At 38.2% G+C, this 23,660-nt stretch overlaps 2 protein-coding genes across 5 annotated transcripts in view; both read right to left on the bottom strand.

The window, feature by feature from the left end:
- LOC131551973 (tensin-3-like) overlaps positions 1-15,917 on the bottom strand; it is a 40,589-nt gene extending 24,672 nt beyond the window's left edge. For both annotated transcript variants that reach the window (XM_058795249.1, XM_058795260.1), the window contains exons 1-12: positions 13,546-15,917; positions 5,530-5,679; positions 5,379-5,429; positions 4,491-4,613; positions 4,326-4,390; positions 3,128-3,211; positions 1,922-2,034; positions 1,684-1,744; positions 1,041-1,116; positions 495-621; positions 319-384; positions 91-192 (exon numbers count right to left, since the gene is read on the bottom strand). In XM_058795249.1, coding sequence (XP_058651232.1) covers positions 91-192; positions 319-384; positions 495-621; positions 1,041-1,116; positions 1,684-1,744; positions 1,922-2,034; positions 3,128-3,211; positions 4,326-4,390; positions 4,491-4,613; positions 5,379-5,429; positions 5,530-5,679 — 1,018 coding nt within the window. In that variant the 5' untranslated portion in view covers positions 13,546-15,917. The remainder of the gene's footprint in view (positions 1-90; positions 193-318; positions 385-494; positions 622-1,040; positions 1,117-1,683; positions 1,745-1,921; positions 2,035-3,127; positions 3,212-4,325; positions 4,391-4,490; positions 4,614-5,378; positions 5,430-5,529; positions 5,680-13,545) is intronic.
- A 514-nt stretch (positions 15,918-16,431) lies between these two features.
- Positions 16,432-19,791, bottom strand: zgc:153913 (carboxypeptidase N subunit 2). Of its 3 annotated transcripts, none has more exons than XM_058755539.1 (2): positions 19,661-19,791; positions 16,432-18,910 (listed from the first exon to the last, which is right to left on the bottom strand). In XM_058755539.1, exon 2 carries the CDS (start codon positions 18,903-18,905, stop codon positions 17,394-17,396), a length of 1,512 nt encoding a protein of 503 aa, XP_058611522.1. In that variant the 5' UTR covers positions 18,906-18,910; positions 19,661-19,791; the 3' UTR covers positions 16,432-17,393. The 3 variants fall into 3 exon arrangements, with proteins under 3 accessions (XP_058611522.1, XP_058611532.1, XP_058611540.1); XM_058755549.1 differs by having other exon boundaries at positions 16,432-18,907; positions 19,661-19,688; XM_058755557.1 differs by having other exon boundaries at positions 16,432-18,907; positions 19,657-19,679.
- Between the last annotated feature and the right edge of the window lie 3,869 nt (positions 19,792-23,660).

The raw sequence follows: 23,660 nt of genomic DNA, 5'->3' as shown, positions 1-23,660 counted from the left end.
CTCTGAGGTGATTTGAGCGTGTCTGTGTAGCATCATATAATCTCAAGCACATGTCCTTCCTTTAATAAATAAGCATTCACATCTTCCTACCTTCTGCAGTGCAGATGTTCTGGTAGGAGTTCCATTTAGAGAGAGAATCTGCGCTCATGTAGTCGACGGTCACATCTGGGCCGTTGTGCCAGCGATCTGAACCTGAGTGAACAACAGACCGATGGATAAGAGCTAGACCGCTGTCCCTCGTGTGTACAGCACAGCCTCACAGGACATGAAGTGTGGAGAAACTTCAGTATTACCTGACAAGAATACAGAAAAACCCACCTGAAATTCTTTCTGGCCCATCAGAGAAAACTAACTCCACTTTCCCATAATCTGGAAATCTGGCATCTGAAATTGAAACATCAGAATATCAGCACAACTAAATTTTCATTCCAAATAACCTCAGTGCTCCTGAATGGGTCATTGCATCAGTAGTGGTCAGACGGCCCATCGCTGACCTTTATTAGCGTGCTCCATGTCGTCTTTCTGAAACACAAGGCTGTAGGCCTGAACGGCTCCCGTGTGAAACTGAACTCTGAATATAAGGTCTCGCTCAGACCCGCTGCTCTTATGGAAGCATTTCACCTGCAGACAGAAGGGAGAACATTGATATGCAATGGTGAGAAAAACACAGCATTCCTCACTGAGATCAAGGCACGGATGAACGGGATGCAGAAGTGCTGCTCTGATCACCAAATCACTAAACGCCCATCTAATGTCTTTCATTTTCCTCCATCACATTCACTTTCATTCTTTATCACCTTTATTTAATCAAGCATCTAAAGCATTTATTAACGCAAAGCAATCAAACCTGATCTGTCTGTTCATACTCTGGATTTAAATGCTAGATTACTCTGCTTTGATGAGAGGTTTTCAGTCGTATGCTGGCATGATTTAATGATGAAAATTGCATGAATTCTGTCTGTAGGTGCAGTTACACATTTGTTTTTGACCAAAGTGTATCCTAAATGTTTATTTGGTGTTTATTTAGGGTTTGTTTGTACCATAATATCTCCCTTCAGTAGCTGTGCTGGTTCGAGGGCAATGGAGATCCTGTCTCTGTGAGCGGCTCCAACGTGACTGCAAGATATGTTCAGAAATCTCAATCAAACCAGGGTTTTTATCATTAACTGAAACTAAAACAATGTTCATTACTTGAAACAAATTAATTAATCATTGCCCAGCACTACTAAAAAACTATGTAGAAATTTTAATAAATAAACAAAAAATAAATAAAAAAATAGTAATAAAATGAATAAAAACTCAACAAAATTACTAAAACTTCAACTAAAATAAAAATAAAAACAGAAATGAAATCTAATTCAAAATATTTACAAACACTACACTGACATTTTTTTTTTAAGGTAAGTGGTCGCAAACAATTTATTTTAGCTACATTTAATTAAATAAAATGTTGAAAGTTAGTCAACTAAATTTGTTTATTTAAATGTAGCTAAAATAAATTGATTGCAACCACTTACCTTAAAACAATTGAGTAAATTCAATCAATCATTTTTTTCAGTGTATAATGGCATATCAATGATCCTAAAGCACACCGAATCAAACATGAGCATGAGATATTAAATCAAACCAGATTGTACAGTGGTATATGCAGTCATAAACATGCAGTGATGAGGATGGACTCACTAGACTCCTGAGACGTAGACCACCTGCATGCCCTGATACACCTTCAGATACAGCTGACACACTGCAAAACATCATGATGCAAGAGAAAGAACGAGTTATTTTTAAAACTGCTTCAGTTCTGGCTGCTGTGGCACTGGATTTTAAGGTTCAATACGTCTTTCCAGCACTTTCTTCTGTTGTGAACTAACTGTAACACATGATGCACATGCTTCCACATGCAGTCCAGAAGAGCACTGACCTCCTGCAGGGTCAAAGCGAGGCATGCCGTGAATGAGGACGCAGTGGAGGAAGAGAGGAGACGTGTTCATCTTGATGGAGCCACTCAGGAGACTGTTGAGGATCCACACGTACCTGGACAAACAGCAGAGCTTCATCTGATACGGAATAATCAAGTGTGCACATTTATGAGTATTCAGTCCTTCTTACATCAAGACAAATGCAATTCTATTTACTTATATATGCACTCAATCTCCTGAAGTCTTCTGTCGTCTGACTGATAGAGTTGTTTATCCAGTAAAAGCTCTTTTAGTGTAATTGTTCAGCTGCTACTTCTCGTGTCAAATCTTGACTGATTTTGATCGAGTAAGCGTCAGAATAACTGCAGTCATGTTTCCAGATGAACACTTACTGGACTGAAGCAGCTCAGCTTTACTTGATTCTCCATCAGTAATTTTCTAGAAAAATCAGAGCGTCTCAAATCTGATCATCAGGATCTTCTGAGGAGCTTTACTTTCACTGTTCCTCAGCGGAGGAATGATCTTCATCTCACATCTTCCGAGGAGCGTTTATTCCTTCATCTCTCAATCAGCATCGCATTATATGTTTGGATCATTTACATCTCATCTTACTGAGACATATTATTGGAGATATAGAGTGATGACTGATATTTAGATCATTTTATGTCAATATTTGCTGTACATTTATAAAGATCTCATTGATTTACATTACAAGCAACCCCAGCAGACACAAAACAGGCACACAACGTCATAAGACGTTAATATTTGGTTAAATTTCGGTCGCGACGTCAGGTGACCAAAATTCAATGTAAATTCAACGTCTAATGTCAATGTTAAATTGATGTCCAATACCGACGTCAGCTGACGTTGAGATTTTGTTGCTTTTAGGTTGTGCAACCAAAATACAACGTTAAGTCAACGTCAAATTGACGTCAAATATTGACATCAACCCGATTTTAATTTTCAACCAAAATGCAACGTCTGTCCAACGTCAACCTGACGTTACATAGACGTCTGGTGCTTGCTGGGTCAGACTTTCATCATATAAATATTAGCATCTGCAGCAAATTGCATATTTTTACTTAGTTTAGGCCAATGTAAGTTTAAATGCAAATAAATACTGATAATGTAAGAAGAACTAGCAAAGAAAGATGATCAGATCATCACACAGAAGAGCGTGTAGAGCCGCAGGGTGTGAAGTGAATCACCTTTTCTGAGACGGCGTCATCAAAGCAGAAACCTTGTCATCATAGAACTTCCTCATGGCGAAGCGATCTAAAGCCTGATCCGCACTGTCAGGAAGATACGAACACATCGTTCACATCATTCACACCAGTCCAGATTACAGCAGATCACCAAATACCACAGCAACTTTAACAAAACCTGTGTTGGCCTTGAAATGCAAAAACACTAGATGATGAAGATGAGAGCAGTCAAAACTCACAACATCAGGTGTGTGGATAAACTGTGTGTCGCTTATCATTGCTTTGGCACAAATACCTTCAATGACTACATCTTTCACATCACATTAATTATCTTCTCCCTCAGACACAAAAATAACCACCAAAACCCAAAGTACTTACAGGCCAGTCTGCACATTTCCAAACTCTTTACAAAACAGTTAAACTTCAAACCTAACATAATAGAAAACTGAATCAAACAGATATTTCCCACATTTCTACAGTAATACCGTAGTGAAATATATTCCAAATCTAAAAAACATGAAATACTATGCAGCTGAACACCTTCATGTCTTTCAGTTTCATTACCTTCTATACAAAAGCGGAAACTTATGAATAATATTGTGCTGTAATGTAAACATGGACTGTGTAACATTTACTGCAGTAAATCTGAATTCTTCTTCTGTAAAGACATTTTTACTAATGCTGCCTGATTTGAATGTTTTTTTTTCAATGTCATTATGAGTGACAAAGTGTGTTTGTTGGTTGACAATCTTTGCTAAAGTTATAAAGGGTTTATTTGAGACTGTATGAAGTGTTTTGGTAGTTTTAGTACATTTTGAATGTGTGATTAATTGCTGTGCCAAACGGAAAGTTGGAAAGGAGAAATGTGTGAAGAGTTTAGAAAAAGTGACCGAAGAATTGAGAAATGGGCCCTAGCGATTGTAATAATGATAAGCAATCACAAATATAATTTAATATCACAGAATCAAATTAATTTATTAATTTATACCAAAATAATAATAATAATAATTTGCATAAGTTACAGAGATGTGGTTCCTGTGGTCTAAAAATCTAAAAATCAGCAGAACAGAAAAGAAGAGAAAAGATCCTGCAGATACAGACATTAGATCTGATGATTCACACATGTATGAGTGAATTGATCGAGTGAGCTTGTGTGATAATGAGAGTGAGATCTGTAGGAGCATGTGAAGAGCGAAGCTACCTGGCAGAGACATCTGTGAAATGAACAAAGGAGGAGATGACCACTCCGATCCTGCCCTTCCCTCCCTGGTGAATCAGAGAGAGATCATGCATTACTGACACACACAACACAGCTCATGCCTGGCCAGACATGTGGTTTGGTGATAAGGCTGTCTCAGATTCTCACCCTGCAGTGAATGACCACCACATGCAGCGGGTCGGCGTTTAGCCAGTTCTCTATGGCCTTACAGATGGTGCAGATCTTATCCAGAGGAGGAGCGTGGAAGTCCGGCCACCCCGTGTCCAGAGTCTGAGGAGACCAGCACATCAACACAGGTCAAATACACTCTGATATCATGTTCCAGACTGGACGAGGCAGATCCTCCACACTGTAAAAAACGACCGTGATTTGAACGGTAAAAGACTGTGAAAAATCTACAGTGAAAACCTGTGAATTGGGTAACGGTAAGTTCCCCTACTATAGACGGTGAAAAACTGTATTGGACATTACGTATAATTTTATGGTACTTTACCGTTTTTGGGAGTGAAAAAGAACTTTACAGTTTACAGTACATAATTTACAGTGAATACCCGTATATTTTAATTGAAATAAGTATGTTTATTCTTAGTTTATTCTCACCAGTTGTATACATTAGGGTTGTATGTTACGTCTAATGTTGTTAAATTAATGTTTATTGCATTATTTCAGTTTCATGTGTGTTACCATGATGGTGTTTGTGTGAATGAAACTGTGCACCTTCTATATATGTTAGTATTTAAAAGCTGCTTGTGATGGGCTTTAGTTCATCATGTGACTTTCTTATCACCCCCTGCTTTTGGTGGTTATCAGTGTATTACAAAAGTACAAAACAGATTTCAGAACTTCCATATGTTGCTATATTAACAGTATACCAGTTGATTAAATTACGGTATTTAAATGTAAATTTAAGTTAAATCCATAAAACCTAAAATGTTGCTACCATATTTTTTACTGTAAAATTCTGGCAACCACAGCTGCCGGTTTTTTACCTTACATTTTATGGGATTTTTTTTTTTTTTTTACAGTGCACACTACCTTAGGGTTCATCTTAGTGAGCTCCTGCTTTCTCTCTGACAGGTTGATCACCTGGAAAATGAATGATGATGAGTTAAACAGCATCAGACCGGAAATGACAGAACTTGATCAGAGAGCATTTCTCCTTTGTGAAAGCGTAACGGATCCTCACCAGATAGTTGTCTGCGTGTTTGGACTTGAGCATGTGCGTGACGTCTCTCAGGTTGCGCAGGTACGTCTCATCGAAGCAGTCTTGAGGGAAGGACACCGCAATAATGCGCTCCGTCACATAGGTGAGGTCGAGTTCATATCCCTCCTCCATCTGCAGACAGGAGACTCAAATCACCCCTGAACTTCAGAAGAGCAGCACATGAAGCTCACGAGAACAAGTATGTGACAGGAGACAGATCACATGTGCTACACATTCATTCTCCATTGGCACGAAATTAAACATTTCTCAACGTCGTCATGTCACTCAGCAGCTCACAATAGAAAATGAATGGGATTATTAATGTTGTTTTTCCACAAACGAGGCTTTAGTGGAACTCCATCTATACTGTTTTGAAAGGGAATTGCAATTAATTGTACTGAATGTGCACTTGTTGTGTACTTTAAATCTTAGTATACACTGCTGTTCAAAAGTTTAGGATCAGCAAGATTTTTTATGTTGTTTAAAGAAGTATCTTTTGCTCATCAAGGCTGCATTTATTTAATCAAAAATACAGAAAAACAGTAATATTGTGAAATACTATCACAATTTAAAACAACACTTTTCTATTTTAAAATCCTTTTTTTTTTTTTTTTAAATACTAATACTATTTTATTTTCAAATACAATTTTTTTGTTTTTGGACCTTGTGATACTTTTTTTCAGGATTATTTGATGAATAAGAAGTTAAAAAGAACAGCATTTATTCAAAATAAACTTTTTTTAACAATATGTCTTTACTATCACTTTTATCAATTTAACACATCCATGCTGAATAAAAGTATTCATTTCTTTAAATTCTTAAAAATAAAAATTCTGATCCCAAACTTTTGAACAGCAATGTATATTTATATATTAAAGTATATATATATTTAAAAACTGTACTTGCAGATAATATAATAATGAAATAAAGGCCACCTAAGTGACTTAAAGATAGAACTCTCTTAACAAAATTAAGTTCATTTCTAAAATTGCACTTGTTAAATGTCAAATTAAAAACATGTCTTTAAAGTTCATGTTTAATCATGTTTTAATAATCTTTAGTCATGCTTTAAAGAAGGGCAATTATTTTGAAGTGCTGACTAATATAATAAAGCACAAGTATACTTGATTAGCTGTACTTTAACTGTGGTGTGTTAATATATTTAAATGTACTAAATTGCAAATGTGTAAACACACATTTAAATACATAACATGCAAGTTTGAATATAAATTACATTAAAGTATATTTTAGTTTACCATAAATGCTTGTCAGTAAATTGAGCAGTACTTTAACCATATTTCAAAGACAATAGAAGTGATTATGAAATTGCACATAAAGATGTACATATTAATGCAATTGTAAATAACAGGCCATTAAGTGTCTGAAAACATTAAATTCACTTTGTAAATAAGTATACTATTTTAAAGTATATTATTTCTGTAATAAGTAGGTTACTCTTTTCAAAGTGTACTTATTTTCCACAAGGGTTAGCACTACATTAACATACAGAGAGCTTCAGCACTAGTTTAAATTTATTTCTAAACATTTCTGAAAACCAGCCTTCTGTGGTAGTATTGTGCACTAGTTAGTGTTTGTGTTTTCGTGAAATATCAATGACAAATATCGAGCCGCTTCATCAAAGACAAATGTGACCCTGGAGCACAAAACCAGTCTTAAGTCGCTGGGGTATATTTGTAGCAATAGCCAAAAATACACTGTATGGGTCAAAATTATTGATTTTTCTTTCATGCCAAAAATCATTAGTATATTAAGTAATGATCATATTCCATGAAGATATTTTGTAAATTTACTACTGTAAATATATCAAAACGTTGTTTTTGATTATTAATATGCATTGCTAAGAATTCATTTGGACAACTTTAAAGGTGATTTTCGCAATATTTTTATTTTTTTGCACCCTCAGATTCCAGATTTACAAATAGTTGCATCTCAGACAAATATGATCCTATCCTAACAAACCATACATCAATGGAAAGCTTTCAGATGATGTATAAATCTCAATTTCGAAAAATGTACACTTAAATGTTTTGTGGTCCAGGGTCACAAATAATAGGAGACGTGTAAGTTTTGTTTTCTATAAGGACTGTTGGGTGAATATCAGCTCATCCAGCGATCTTTGTTTCCTCCTGTTTATAAAGTGTCCTGTTCTGCTGCAAACGACTCGTGAGTGAACTGTCCAATGAAACAAATGACAAACAATTTCACACCTTTACACAGAAACGAACCGATTCAAAGGAACTGATTCATTTCGTGAACCATTTAACCCTTCAAAATGATGTTGTAGATTAATTCCTGAGTTGAAGTTAAGGCAATGGACACCCCATTAATCCATTACAATATCATTCAGATGAGATGCTATTAACAAATGGAAACCTTTATAAAGTATCTTTCTCCTCAAACATTTGTCAGTTATATTCTTGTTATCATAACATTTCTGTCCATCTGTTGTGTTTGTTATTATCCAGCGAGATCTCTGGACTTCCTGTGGATCTGGAGCGGCTTCATCCGCTGAGCTTTATCTGTTGACCATCTCAGATTCTTCTGCTTAACACAACACTGACCGCATGGCCATCACCCTCATCAGACGAGCTCTGCTTCAGCCGGACGAAACCAGCGTGACTGCTCTATGAAAGGATATATCCATAGCCTCCAATCACCGCAGAGCATTAAGACACTTGAGTTTAGTGTGAGTGGAGAAGAAGTGGAAATCCAGAAATATGGTGTGTGTGTGTGTGTGTGTGTGTGTGTGCGTGTGTGGCTCATGTTGGGGTCAAAAGGTCATAAGAATGTAACACCACCACACCATCAACTGGGCCTTGAAACAAAATGACACTTTGCTTTTGCAGCATATGATTAAATGAGAACTAAGTCTGACAGATGACAGCACTTCATCCTAACTCACATAAATATATATAGTTAACACTTCAGAACAGGGACCAATTCTCACTATTAACCTGTTGCTTATTAGAATGCATATTATTAATATTTTGCCTATTTATGAGGCATAAACATATTCTACATCCCTAAACCTACACAACAACTAAACTTAACTACCTTACTAACTATTAATGAGCAGCAAATTATGAGTTTATTGAGGCAAAAGTCGTAGTTGCTGGTTTTTTAATAGCAAAAATTGGACCTTAAAATAAAGTGTGACCTATCTATATATATATATATATATATACACATTATAATTCCAATATCAATATACTGTATAGGTCAGATCATTCAAAACAACAGAAGACGAGTGACTGTATACTGTGTGGTTACTTCTTCTGACTTTGCATTCACTGAAATATTTTAATATATATGAATATTCATAATATTTCTATACTATCAAACTCATTATCTGTGCTCACATGTGTGGTCAAACGCTTGAAATGTACCATTGACACTGATATTATGAAGTATCAAAACACAATAACACGCTGTCCGTGAGCTGGAGTTACTGCAAACCTGAAAGCTCGAGATCATCCGTCTGTTTGGCAGCTTCATGTTCTGGAGTTTGTATGAAGCAGGAGAACAGAAGGAACACAATACAGACTGAGGAGGACCTGATTGAGTCATCAGGAGCTGCATGTGCTCACGGAGGCTGTAACTGATGCTAAAGCACTATGTTCTATGACCGTGAAGGACTGTGTTTCATTCATTCATCTACACTCAGGGCCAGTTTAAACAGGGCAAATTAGTGCGAGAGCGCAACTCCTAAACAGCGCCGATGGGAGGGAAATGTCTGCGGGTGATTTACTAACAACACGCGAAATAAAGAACAGACGCAACATCTCATTTACACATCGACCAACACAATATACCAAGAGCAGCGCAAATTAGTGTAGTCACAAATAAAGAATAAAGAAGCCACAGTACGCTGAAAAGAACCGGAGGCCAAAAGATGAAGGTTTGCTAGAAGTTTAGATGGAGCTGGTATTGCGTGACTCCTAGTCGAGGGTTACGAGGCGTCTTTTATTTCCTGAAGCAGATTAATCATAACATGGCTTGGCAAACGATATGTTCTGATAAAGTGTTCTTCTGGCATTACAAATAAATTAATACACGTGTAAAAAACCCTCTCCTTCTACCTTCTCTCTGTTCTCTGTGTGACTCCAGCAACAATAACTGCTGACATTTCGAGCGCAAAAGAGTTTAAGACATGCTTATTTGGGTGTTAAATAATGGTGCAAATGCCAGTAATGTGACGAGCGCAAACGTTAGTAAAGCTCATTGCATGATTCATTTGAATACGCTCCTCCCATAAATTTTGCGTCTGAAAGGGAAACTCCTACAAATGCATATTCAATAAGGTCAGGTGCAAAAATAACTGTGTCCACACCGATTCTTCACTGCGCGTCTTTAGTAAAACCTGACAGTACTATTTTAACACCAAAAGACGCAAGCTGTTAGTAAAACTGGCCCTGAATGTGCTGTATGATTGATCTCCAAACAGGAGCTGGATCTCCGGCGTGACTCCAGACGTGTCTCTGCAGGCCCGCCGTGGGCCGCACATGCCTGGGATCAAGGTGTGTCGTCCTGAGGAAGAGATACAGCTCCTGCAGGCATGAGAAGCCAGAGAGCGTGTGTGCTGAGATCCGGGCCTGTAAAAACAAGCTCCACTGGATCAGCTTTCTGTAGCCTTCAGCTACATCAGACAACAAACCCACACAACATGTTCAGAGTGTGTCCAACCCACTGAACTTCAGCCAACACGTGTCCAGACTCCATCAAACCGTCTTCAAGCGACTTCAGTGAGATTACTCTTACCAGAGGTGGACAGTAGTGGAGTATTTTTACTTTACTCAAAATAAATTTAAAAAGTATCGCTACTTTATCAGATTGTTTTTCTTAGGAAAACTTTTACTTCATTATATTCCAAAGCATAATGTTGTACTCTGTAAAAGTTTTTTTTTTGTTGTTGTTTTTTTTTTTACCTTTAATACTTAAGAACATTAAACAAGTGCACTTCCATAATGTACTTAAAGTGCTCAATTTTCGCACACTAATTTTGTACTCAATACACTAAAACTGATTCTTTAGTACTTCTTAAGATAAACTTAAGATCATCTAAGTGTACTCAACTGTGCTATTTTGGGACACCATGAATATCAACTAAAATGTTCTTTTAACATACTATCTCCGTATTTAAAACAATGTATTTAGTCAGCACTTGTAGTACACTTGAACCATCTTTCATTCACTAGTACACTCAAGTGTACTACAAATGGTGACCAAATAAATTTTTGAATACAGAGATAGTATGTTAAAATAACATTTTAGTTAATAGCACAGTTGAGTACACTTAGACGATCTTAAGTTTATCTTAAGAAGCACTAAAGAATATTTTTTAGTATATTAAGTACAAAATTAGTGCGCAAAATTAGAGCACTTTAGTACATTATGCAAGTGTACTTTTTTTTCACCTGGGGTAGTACTTTTTTGTACTCAAGTAAATCTTTGAATTACTTTTACTTGAGTACTAGATGTCTAATGTAATTATGTATTAAATTATATTCAATATGAAACGTAGTACAGTAAAAAGTACAATATTATGCTTTAGAATGTTGTAAAGTAAAGTTTTCTGAAGAAAAACACTCTGATAAAGTACAGACTGTCCGCCTCTGACTGTTACACTGTAGCTTCAAATGAAGAAGAAAAGAGGACAATGTGAAGCGAGTTCACAACCACAACCAGCTCGGCGTATCAGACCAGATCTACGTATATTCATGAGAAACACGACACTGAGAAGCAGATGGCCAGATCTCACAACAACAACCTGCTCCAGACGCTCAGACTGACAGCTCACACACCTGGACACACACCTGGACACACAACACTGCGTCTGACTCTGACAGACGCCTTTATTCACAACCGTTCAAAAGAGTGGTTTTAAAAGAAGTCTCTTCTGCTCACCAAGGCTGCAATTATTTGATAAAAAATACAGTGAAATATTGTGAAACATTACAGTGTAAAACAGATGTTTTCTATGTGAATATGTAAAAAAAAATTAAACAAATTTATTTCTGTGATGCAGCTGTATTTTCAGCATCATTACTCCAGTCTTCAGTGTCACATGATCTTCAGAAATCATTCTAATATTCTGATTTGCTGCTCAACAAACATTTCTGATTATTATTCATAATAACAGTTGTTAACAGTTGTGCTGCACAATATTTTTGTTGAAACCGTGATACATTTTATTTTTCAGGATTCACAGAAGAATAGAAAGCTCAAAAGAACAGCTTTTATTTGAAACTGAAATATTTTGTAACATTATACATGTTTTTACTCTAACTTTTGAGCATTTTAATGCATCCTTGATGAATAAAAGTATTATTATTGTAGTAATTTTATTTTACTGACCACAAACTTTGCAACAATAGTGCACTGCATTGAAGGTAAGCACTGTTCAGTTCATTCATTCTCCGGGAATCAAACCCGTGTTTGCTCTACTCTTTTAGCTACAAAAACAGCATTACTCTGATCCTCAGGAGACAGGACAACCGATCCAGATCATTTGTCCTGTGTGTTTTGTATTTAAATGTTAATTATCTTCTCTCTGTGTTCCTGGAAGACGGATGAGAATGGCTTGATTGCTGATCTTGTGAAGAGACGGAGATTAGGAGAACTCATGCAGAACTGAACTGACTGAGAACATCACGGTCAGTCTTTGAACCGTCAGGGTTTGTCTTCACTAACTCTGTATTCTGATGGTCCACTTCAGACATTCTACTAACTATAAGTGAACTTCATGTCAACAAGCAGTCATTAGAGTATTAGTAAACTGTCAGCTTTTATTTTGATGGACATTCTGCTGACTGTAAGTCACTTTGCAAGTGCATGCCAACTTATTCTACTAACCTTAGTTTACTAATACTCTAGTGCGAGTTAGCTGACATGTAGTTGCAAAGTTACTCATAGTCAGTCTAAAGTGGACTACGGAAATGAAGTGTAATCATGTTGTATATCCAGCATCAGGATCCTGTCAGAAATAGCAGCGCTGAGGTCCAGACCACGAGCGGAAACCATCCGCAGGTTCCTGTCGGTTTCTGGAGCTGCTCTAAATGACTGCTTCTCTTCACGCAGTCAAGAGCTCTTTAACCCTTCGATCACTCAATCACACATCCGCTACATCGCATCCGTCTGTCCTTTGTCTGAAACGTTCCCTCTCTTTCCTGCTGTTATGGATTACATATGTTCCTCATTTAAAAGAGGCGAGTGACTGTGATTTATTACTGTAACACAAACACAGACCGTTCCGAGAAAGAGCGGTCTGATAGACTAACAGCAGAGAGATCATCAGTAGATCGTCAATGAAAGTGGCCCTGATGATGATGATGATGATGAAAGAGGACATGCAGGAGTGTGTGTGTGTGTGTGTGTGTGATGGGTGGAGAACACCGAACATTCCTGGAGTAAATCTTCACACAGCACTTGTCATTAAATGCCCAACCCTGAGGACAGCATTCGACTCACATCAACAACGTCTCGATTATTCCTTGAGATTCAATGAGAGACTTTTGCTGAAGTCTCAGATGTTTTTCCTGAGATGAAGTAACTTGCCTCCTGTAGAGTTTCCAAAAAGAGTCAACAACGTCTCGAGATCTCAAAGCCTGCAATCACAAGACACTGCCATCTTTATATAACTCTCAACTCTCACTAGAAGACTCTTCTGACTCTGTGTCTTGGGATTTTAGGGAAAAAAACCCTCTGATACTTGATGAGATGTAACTGAGAACCTCATCAAGCTTTGAAAGAGAAGCTGTGAGCCGCCCCACGGCAGAAAAGTGAAAACTGCTCCTACAGAATGAAAATCAACACGCAGTTCATTCACACACAGTGCTGTCTGATTCAATCAGTGCAATCACACACACACACAGATCTGAGGCACTAAACACAGCTGTCATCTGAACCCACAGAAGCACTGAATACAGTGTGAAGACTGATTCATGGAGAACACACACACACAGACCGAGCTGAGCTTACCTTGTCTGGGGGAGAGTTAGCTGCTCTTGTAAGCGTGAGACGAGAGGGAGACTCTCTTCACCTCGTCATAGTTCAGCTGTAAATCTGCCGCAGACTGCAGGAAAGAGGCTGAGGATTCAGACTTTAGTCCAGGATCAGTGCTCGCACCTCATTGCTTTCTCATTAGTCATTTCAGGCTTTTCTAAACTCAACTCCAGAGTTAGTGAAAAGAAAGACGGCCGCAGCTCTGGATCCTCCCCCTGCTCTCCTCTCCCCTCCACCTCCATTCTCTGGCTGTTCCCATGCAGCACACACACACACACACACACACACACACACGAGGGATGGGGGAAGGGACAGTAACAATACCAGCAGATGCCTTCACACACACGCTGACAAAACTGATCAACTGAATGAGATATTCAAGATAAACACTAATGCACTGAACCATCAATACACTGAGATCAGAACACATTCAGTGAGGAACAATGCCATAAAAACTCTCATCACTTCAGCAGCACATTAAAGCTGACATAAAACTACAAGAAAACAAAAAGTAGGCTACTCACAAAATTAAACTAAACGCAAACCTAAAATACTAATAAATTAAATATAACCAAAAAATACAACCTTAAGTTTAGTGAAGTTTACAATCAACTTGTGAAGTTTAAAATAAAAGCAAAAAGTACTAATAAAATCAAACTTTTTTTTTTTTTTAAATAACACTTTAAAATGTTGCGGATTTTAACTAAAAGGAAACAAAAAGTAATAAACTTTTTTTTTTTTTTTTAAATTTTTTATATAACTAAGTTTTTTCTTTTTTTTTAAACAACACTTTAAAATTGTACACATTTTCATCTTTACAGAACAGAAAATCACGAGATATCTCTTAAATAGCTCAACAATGTCTCAAACTGTGCTCAGATTCAGATCTCATCATCGTGAGAGTCACTGTATGCTGCAAAAAACGTTCTTACTCTGTATTTTTGTTGTTTTCCAGTATAAATTTCTCAACAATCTTATCAATACACATTACTGAGAAGCAAAATTAATTAAAATATTATTTATACTTATTTTCTGAATTTTTAAAATCAAAATTAAGTTTTTTAAATTAAGAGTTTTGTTTAAAAATGCCCATGGATTAAAAAAAACAAAACAAACAAACAAACTTGTTATATTTCTGACACCATTGACAGATATTTTTACTTGTTTTAAGCCTAAATCCAATTTTGATGAGTAAATGTATCTTGTTTTAAGAAGTGGATATTTGTACTGTAAAACAAGACAAAAATATTCAGTAAGAAAACAATTCTTTGCAGTGTAGATGTTATCAGGGGTTCATCTATTGGCTCATTTGTCTCTGTTGTTATTTCTTCAAGCATGAACTCTTCCTGAGTTATTAAAGAGCGGAATCTGAGCAACACAATCACCTCTGGATCACTGTAACTAGTGTTCACATTTAATTCATTGTCGTCTGTGTAACCGAACCCTGTTAGTCACATGACCTCTGGCCAGACTCTTGAAGACAGCCATTCATTGGTCTTCTGAAGGCGCAGGAATGCTGCATTACATAACATGGCTTTGTGTGTGGTGATCTCTGATAGCTGGTTAATGACTGACAGCAGAGAGAGCAGCACATGAGTGAAGAACATCACTGACGTGAGTGTGATCTGCTTCATGTGTGTCTACAGCTCGAGTGTCCTGTTCCAGCACTGTGAAATGTGTAATTACTCCTGATGAAGGCTGGTTTTGAATGACCTGTCCTGCTTCTGTGCGTGGTACGCCACCTACAGTGAGCTGACGGGGCTGCAGCGAGCAGATGTAGCTGCCCTGATATTAAAGCATGCTGTTTGCAGGTTGAGACAAGTTTAAAAACATGCTTCATTGCTCCAGAGACCTGATATAAAATCACAATGGCAACACAAGAGCAATTTCAGTGGCACATTATTATTTATTGCTTTACGAAACAGCAGTATGAATGTAACTGCAAGCACATGTCAGGGATGTGCAGCGTGTTCCTCTGAACACTAGTACGTTTACTGAATATTTCATATGAATCATTCGGCTTGTTGAAACACTGTGCTGTGTCTCATGACTGTACTTTGACCGCCACAGGACAAGTTCATCCACCTCTCTTATCTCTCATTGATTCATCCGGCACGCTTCTCCACTGCGATGAATCTGGCCTACGCATGGCTTAGTCATTAACATACGGCGGCTGAACACAATCAGCTCTACATCAAAGCATTCTGGGACGGTAAGTCGGGGCACAACTATTAAAGGGAACACTTTGTGCCTATACTCACTCTCAGGCCATCCAAGATTAGGATGAGTTTGTTTCTTCATCAGGTTTGTAGAAATGTGTCTCTGCATCAGTGTCTCAGCAATGGATGCTCTGCAGTGAATGGGTGCCGTCAGAATGAGAGTCCAAACAGCTGATAAAAACATCACAATAATCCACACCACTCCAGTCCATCACTTAACATCTGGAGAAGACAAAAGCTGAAACAAATCCCGCATCAAGACGTTTTTAACTCAAATACTCGAGTCCATAATCCATAATAACGCTTCCTGCAGTGAAAAAGTGTTCTGGTCTGAATCAGGAGAGAAATCTGCACAGATCAAGCAACGTTTACAAGACAAAACAGCTCTAAACAAATATGTGGCTGGATGTTGATGTGAGAGACAACAGCAGATGCACTTTTTCACTGGAGGAAGCGTTATTATGGATTATGGACTCTGTGGTATTTGAGTTAAAAACGTCTTAATGCTGGATGTGTTTCAGCTTTTGTCTTCTCCAGATGTTAACTGATGGACTGGAGTGCTGTGGATTATTGTGATGTTTTTATCAGCTGTTTGGACTCTCATTCTGACGGCACCCATTCACTGCAGAGCATCCATTGCTGAGACACTGATGCAGAGACACATTTCTACAAACCTGATGAAGAAACAAACTCATCTACATCTCAGATGGCCTGAGGACGTTTTCAGTCAATTTTCATTTTTGGGTACATATTACTACTTTAAGATATGCACCTTTTAGCAGTGGATAAGGTACAAAGTTGTCCCTTTAAGTTTTTTGCCTACATTTTTTTCTGAGAATGAATTATGACATGATGTGAAGAAAAATACATTCCAAGCAAACTAAAGCAGAAGCTCATTAAGGGTTCTTTACCTTTAGGGGTACAACAGCTTGTCACTAGGGCAGTACCATTATAGGGACACCTTTGCCCCATATTTACCCCTAAAAGGTTTTTAGTAGCACCTTAAGGGTACATATTACTGCTCTAAAGCAATACTTCTCAAACCTGTCCTGGTGACCCCCCCAGAACTAAACATTCTGTATGTCTCCCTCCTCTGACATACAATATCAGCTCACCAGCTCATTAGCAGAGAATGCAAGACTTGAATTGGGTGCGTCCTATGAGGGAGGCATACAAAATATTCAGTGTTGTGGGGTCGTCGGGACAGGTCTGAGAGCACTGCTCTAGGGTATACACTTCTAGGGTTAAATAAGGTACAAAGGTGTCCCTTTGCGGGTCCAGACCCAGTGACAAACTTTAAAGCAGCAGTGTCAAATCCTGCTCTTGGAGGGCCGGTGTCCTGCAGAGTTGAGCTCTAATCCCATTTAAACACACCTGAACCAGCTAATCAAGGTCTTTGGATTACTAGAAATGCCCGGCGAGTGTGTTGGGGCGGGTTGGAGCTAAACCCTGCAAGACATTGGCCCTCCAAGAACAGGACTGGACCACCTTCCCCTAAAGGTGCACATTTTTTCTGAGAGTGAATTATGTTATGAAGAAAAATTTCCTCCAAATATTTGTACAACTAAAGCAGAAACTAACTAAGGGTTCTGTTAAATAAAAGCACTAAACGGTCCTGTTGGAGCATCCCGCAGGCGCTAACCACTCACTTATGAAACTCTCCTGTTTATTTCCATCCGCAAATTCAAAAAGAGCCTCAAACGTCACACTGGTGCATTTAGTGACTTTGCACTGAATGGATGCCGTGCCTTTGACTTCTCGGAGCGAGCAACGAATCGCACCTTCATCATCGTCAACCGGGATCTCAGTAACGTTTGGGATGGAGGAGCCATGAAACTCAGAGCTGGAGTTTTTCCCGCAGACGAGTTGCTCCTTGTCCACAGACACCAGGCGGTGTCCTCGAATAACCGCAGGAGCTTCACAGTAAACCCTGGTCAGATCCTCCACGTTCTTTTCGTTGTACCTCAGCCAGTTAAAAAAGTACTGTAACCCGCAGTCACAGCGCCAAGGGTTCCCGTGAAGCTGGACCATGCACTGGAAGTCCAGGTCATCAAAGAAGCCATGTGGGATGCTCTGCAGGCTGTTCATGGACAAGTGCAGCTGCTCCATGTCGTGCTGATCCTTCAGCAGGTTCACTTCCAGTGAACTCAGTTTATTTTTCTGCAGATGGATGGATTTTATACTAAACAGCCCATTGAAGACAGAGCCAGGCAATGCCGTAATCCGGTTCTCAGACAGATCCAGCTTTTTCAGCAAGATGAGGTTCTGAAAGAGATTCGAAGGGACTTTGGAGAGCTGATTCTGAGACAAGTCCAGATACGTAATGTGATGCAGTTTGTGAAAAACATTGTGGGGAAGCTGCGCCAGAGCGTTCTTCTTGAGGATCAGTTTCCGCAAACCGGATGGGAACGTTTCAGCGCTTAGGTTGCTGATGAGATTGCTTCTGAGATTCAGCTCCTCCAGGTGATCCAGGCAGGTGAAGATCCCCGCGGGAATCTTTGAGATAGAGTTGGCCTGCAGCGAGAGCGATCTCAGGAGAGAGTTGTTCTGGAAGACATCCGCCGAGACGGAGCTGATGTGGTTGAAGGACAGGTCGAGCTCCTGCAGTTTGTGGAGACGATGAAAGAGAATACTGGGCAAATATGCCAAGACGTTCCCCCTCAACTGCAACGTTTCCAGTTTGTGCAAAGAGTCGAAAATGCCAGCGTCCAGAGCGCTGATCTTATTGTTGTTGAGCAGCAGTCTTGTAAGGTTGGCCAGCGAGCTGAAGGTCTGCACGTCAAAACTCAACCTGTAATTTCCACTGATTTCCAGCTCCTGCAGCTCAAGCAGGCGCTCGAAGGCGTCACGAGAGACCGTTTTCAAGAGGCTGTTGAGAACGACCAGCTTGGTAAGTCTGAGGTTCTCTCTGAAGGAACAGTTGTTCAAAAGTGTGACGCCCGAAGTCACTACAATCAGTTCTCTCACCTGCGCTGAGATGTTGACAGGTAAAGCTGTCATGGACTCGTCTGAGCAGACGACCTTTGCAGCGGAGAAGCACTGGCACAGATCAGGACAGCAATCACAGCAGTGCAGCTGAATCAGGACGAGTACAACCGCTGCCCAGTGTTTGCTCATGTCTTCTGGGAACAGAAAAGCCACAGTTCAGTTTGGGGTACATTTATGTCCAAAAATAACTGGGTTTTAAAGTTTTAATATTTAAGAACAGTTCAAAGATCTTGTCTGCATTTACACAAGCACATTATGACATTCAATACACTGACGTTTCTATGAGTATAAGAAAACATGTTTGGGTTACACTTTATTTTGATAGTCCACTTTAGACATTCTACTAACTATAATTAACTACATGTCAACTAATTCTCATTCATTTGTAACTACATGTCTACCAACTCTCAGTAGGGTAGGTTTAGGGTTAGTGGAATAAGTTGACATATACTTGCAAAGTTTCTGATAGTCAGTATGTTGTATGTTGTGGACCCATCAAAATAAAGTGTTAGAAGATATTAATCAGACGGTCTACTAATACTCTAATGACTGCTAGTTGACATGTAGCTGCAAAGTTACTTACTTACTTTGACATTATTAGCAGCAGTGATTACATGCTTAACCAGCAGAAATACTGTTGTTCATTTCTACGTAAACTAATACATTTTAATATATAATTCAATGTTCAAGTATAAATGCAATGAATTATCAATATGAACTGACTTGAACCTATATTAATAAAAGTTACAAAATAATGTTGTTCATTACACGATACCTAACTAATGTTAAGAAATTAAACCTGATTGTTAACAATAATAAAAAAATAAATAAAAAATCTTAATCAGCAATATGCAATATTATATGTGAAAACAGACATTACCTACCGCTCTATTGTGCACATGCAGCTCCAATAGAAATAAGCAAATTCCACTTTGACGTCGGTGGTTTTCAGATAAACTCTTGAGTAAACTGACGCTCATTGGTCAGGTCTATCTGTGACTTCAGCCATGCTTTAATGTTCTGCCGCCTCGGACTGCTGTAAAACAACGAGTGCATACATTCATTTTAGACAAATAATTATCCATTTAGTTCAATATTGATAATTAATTCTCCCAAATCTGATGATTATGTAGTGGTAACTACAGGATAGAGGGAGGTTTCATTGGAACTAATCCATAAGATTTATAGATTGACCCATAAAGACAGCTGAGCAACATGTGAGGTGTATGTTTTTCTGTGGAGCACAGTGTTCAGACTTCTGAAATCCATCTGAGACCAAACAAAATGCACTGACACAACCACATCACATTTCCACACCTGACTTCTGTTAGTTTATGAAAGTATAATAACAAAACAAAATCAAGTTGACAGGCCTCTGTGTGTACAGTGCTTACACTGCATTCACATTAACATGCTTGACTGACATCTATCAGTCCGTTAAACACTTCACAATAACTTTCCACTTGTTTACATTAGTTATTAGTTCTTTTCTCCAAACACCACAAATACTTTGTTTTCCTTTTAACTACATTAATTAACATGAACTAATCAATGAAAAAATAATTCTAAAGCATTTATTTATTATCTCAGTCAATGTAAATTTCATAATTTACTAATACATCATTAAAATCAAAAGTTGTTGCCTATCGGTTATAATATTATTTAATGAATGAGCTGACATGAACTAACCATGAACATTCATTTACTAACATTAACAATGATAAATAAATAGGATACTGTAACAAATGTATTTTTCATTGTTTGTTAATGTTCTCCCAGGACCTGAAGTGGGACAATCACATAGACTCCATTGTGAAAAAGGCCCAGCAGAGGCTGTACTTCCTTCACCAGCTGAGGAAGATCAACCTGCCACAGGAGCTGCTGAAACGGTTCTACTCCACCATCATTGAATCTGTCCTCTGCACTTCAATAACTGTCTGGTTCAGAGTCTCTCCTCTCTCCACGAACTGTACTTATCCAGAGTGAGCAAAAGGGCTGAAATGACTCTGGACCCTCACATCCAGCACACTCCCTCTTTGAACTGCTGCCGTCTGGTCGACGCTACAGAGCTCTGAGCACCAGAACGACCAGCACAGGAACAGTTTCTTCCCTCAGACAATCCATCTCATGAACACCTGACAATAAACGCGGAACACACACCACTATTATACATTTATTCATCACACATACTTATTTACTATTCAGTATATTGTGTTTTTGCTATTTTGTACATCGTCTATTCTGTCTATTTGTATATTATTATTTTTATTATCGGTGTCCTGTCCTGTTCATTCATTCTGTAGTACTGAGCTTCTGTCACTATAACAAATTCCTTGTATGTGTAAACAAACCTGGCAATAAAGCTCAGTCTCATTCATTCATTCTCATGTGTTACGTTCCCATTCTATGATTAGTCTAGGGGAATTAAGGAATACATAACAAAATGAAAGGAAAGTCCACATGGAGCCTCTCATCCCAGTCCCAGCCCTAAAGAACACTGCCAACCACTAAAAGATCTACTACAATTTCGATTTATTACATAAAAGAACCACAGAAACAAAGCAAATAGGCTTCAGGAGGGGGCAAGGCCAAAATAAACAAAACAGAATCTTACTCAATTTTAAACCTAACACAGGGGAAAATAAAATTAACAAAAAGACAATAGCACTTCCTTAACTACCTAACTTACCCAAAAACAGAGGCAAAAGAATTGACAAAAGAAAATGGCACCCACCTCCCTACAAATTATAAAATAAACAACTTAACAAGTATTAAATAAAGAACTATCAAAAAGTCAGCATTATTAGGAGCTAGATTTAACAATCTAGACAGGAGCACAACAGTATGCTAACTTGAACTCTAGCACAGATTGACTTTAAGTATCAACTAACAAACAACTAGCAACACTTGTCTGGGGCTGCAGAGACGGTCCATGTGGAGAGAGCGAGAGAGATGGCTCAAGCCTCCTTTCTTCTCTCTCCCCAACTGCGCTTTCTTGATTGCTCTTATAGCTGGTTTCCTCTCCGGAGGAGCCAATGAATGAGGAGTTAGTCGGTCATCAGCAAATGAGTATCAGGTGCCAGTAATCAACTCCTATTAAAGCAGCAGCACAGAAGAGAAACGAAAAAAAAAAGAGAACATACAAAAACTCTTAACTGACTCCAGAACAGTACAAATTACGCAGTGGCGGTTCTACATTGAATTACTCTCCGGGCGAGACCCCTCTGAGCGCCCCCCACCCATCCGAGAAAAAAATAAAAATAAAAATATTTGCACAAACAGCCATGTTTTACTATAACAATATAAGTGTAAGACAAGCTTATATTTCTCAATTGCACAAATCATTCAACAGAACATTTGAAAAACACAATTCTGCACAAAACAGTATAAGTTATCAGAACTTAAATAAATATACTCTATATACATAAAAGTAGCAAAAATATGTACAATCAGAATGTTTCACAATCAGGCTTTGACCTTTTTCTCTCCATCGCTGTGTTTATTTGGCACTCGACAATCAACAGATTCCCCAACACTGTCACTCACGACCAGAAGTCAAGACTAAACCAATTCACCTCCACATAATCGTTTTGTATTACCTATTTTTATTAGCCATTTCACACAATTCAGAAAAAACAAAAACATGCAAATTATAGGCCTGTGTTTTAATATTATGAATGAAATGTGCGCTATTCGGAAGAAAGTAAAGGTGTGACTTTAGCCCACTAAGTGGATCAAAATCACCGTCGCTGTATGTGGATACCCGGAGCTGTACGATACATCTTCGTACTTTTATAGAAACAGGAATAAAAAGGATCTTGCTTGGTGTGTTACTTTGTGCACAACATAGTAAATCATAATTTATAGCCTATTTGTTACATAAAAATATTATTATTATTATTAATATGTTAAGACTAGAATAGGCTACTTATGGCAAACATTTGTACATTCATTCTAATTATATCCTATTGCAAATACAGTCAATAGTATAGTAAAAAATAGTTATTTGTGATTGGACCAGTGTAGTGTAATGAGAGGAGCCGCCTGGCAGAAGCCCCTCCTTGACACGAATTCGCGTCTGTTGTGAAGTGAATTTCAGGCGCGAATGAAGAGAGTAAACTCAAAGTGTTCAAGCGTCCAACTACGCGCGAATAGCGCGATTTATTCACGCAAGTCGCGTCTGGTGTGAACGCACAGTCACACAGCTTCTGTGCACGGCACCTTCTCAGCAAGCAGGGGCGCCAATTTGCAAATCCCCACACAGTTATATGAATAGAAAACGGCTTAGCGGCGCAGATGATTTTTTTTTTTTTTTTCAAGTGCTTGTGCCGCCCCCCACGTGTTATGAAAAAATGCCGCCCCGGGCGGCTGCCCGGTTCGCCCATGCCTAAAACCGCCACTGAAATTACGTCACAGGACGTAACACATGTTACAGTAATGCATTAACTAATGTTAAGTAAAGAGACCTTCCCAGCTAACAGAATGTGTTCTAGAAACGTTTTGTTAACGTTTTTATTAAGTTCCATTAACATTCCATTTTATTGTTTTGCGCACATTATGGTTAGGTTACTTCTGAATGTTTTTTTTATTTATTTTTTTTTTTTTTTCTGAAACAAGTAGTAACATTTAAAAACGTTAGATGAACGTGCAGCTACCATGAAGGATGTATCATGTTTTTGTGCTAACGTTTTGAGAACATTATTAAACACGAAGTAACTTTGAATTAATTATTGAATTAATTCTAACATTATATTAACAGAAGTGGAAGAACGGTTTTTCATAAAACGTTTGTTCTCTTTTAGAGAAAGCTAGCTGGGTTACTGTAAAGGAACCTTATTGAGCAATGTCTATGAATTTCATTCATTCATGGTAAACGTAATAACA

Source organism: Onychostoma macrolepis, chromosome 02, assembly GCF_012432095.1.
Source record: "Onychostoma macrolepis isolate SWU-2019 chromosome 02, ASM1243209v1, whole genome shotgun sequence".
In the NCBI taxonomy this organism is placed as follows: Eukaryota; Metazoa; Chordata; class Actinopteri; order Cypriniformes; family Cyprinidae; genus Onychostoma; species Onychostoma macrolepis.
The sequence above is the reverse complement of the archived record's forward strand: the minus strand, read 5'-3'. Positions and strand labels throughout refer to the sequence as shown.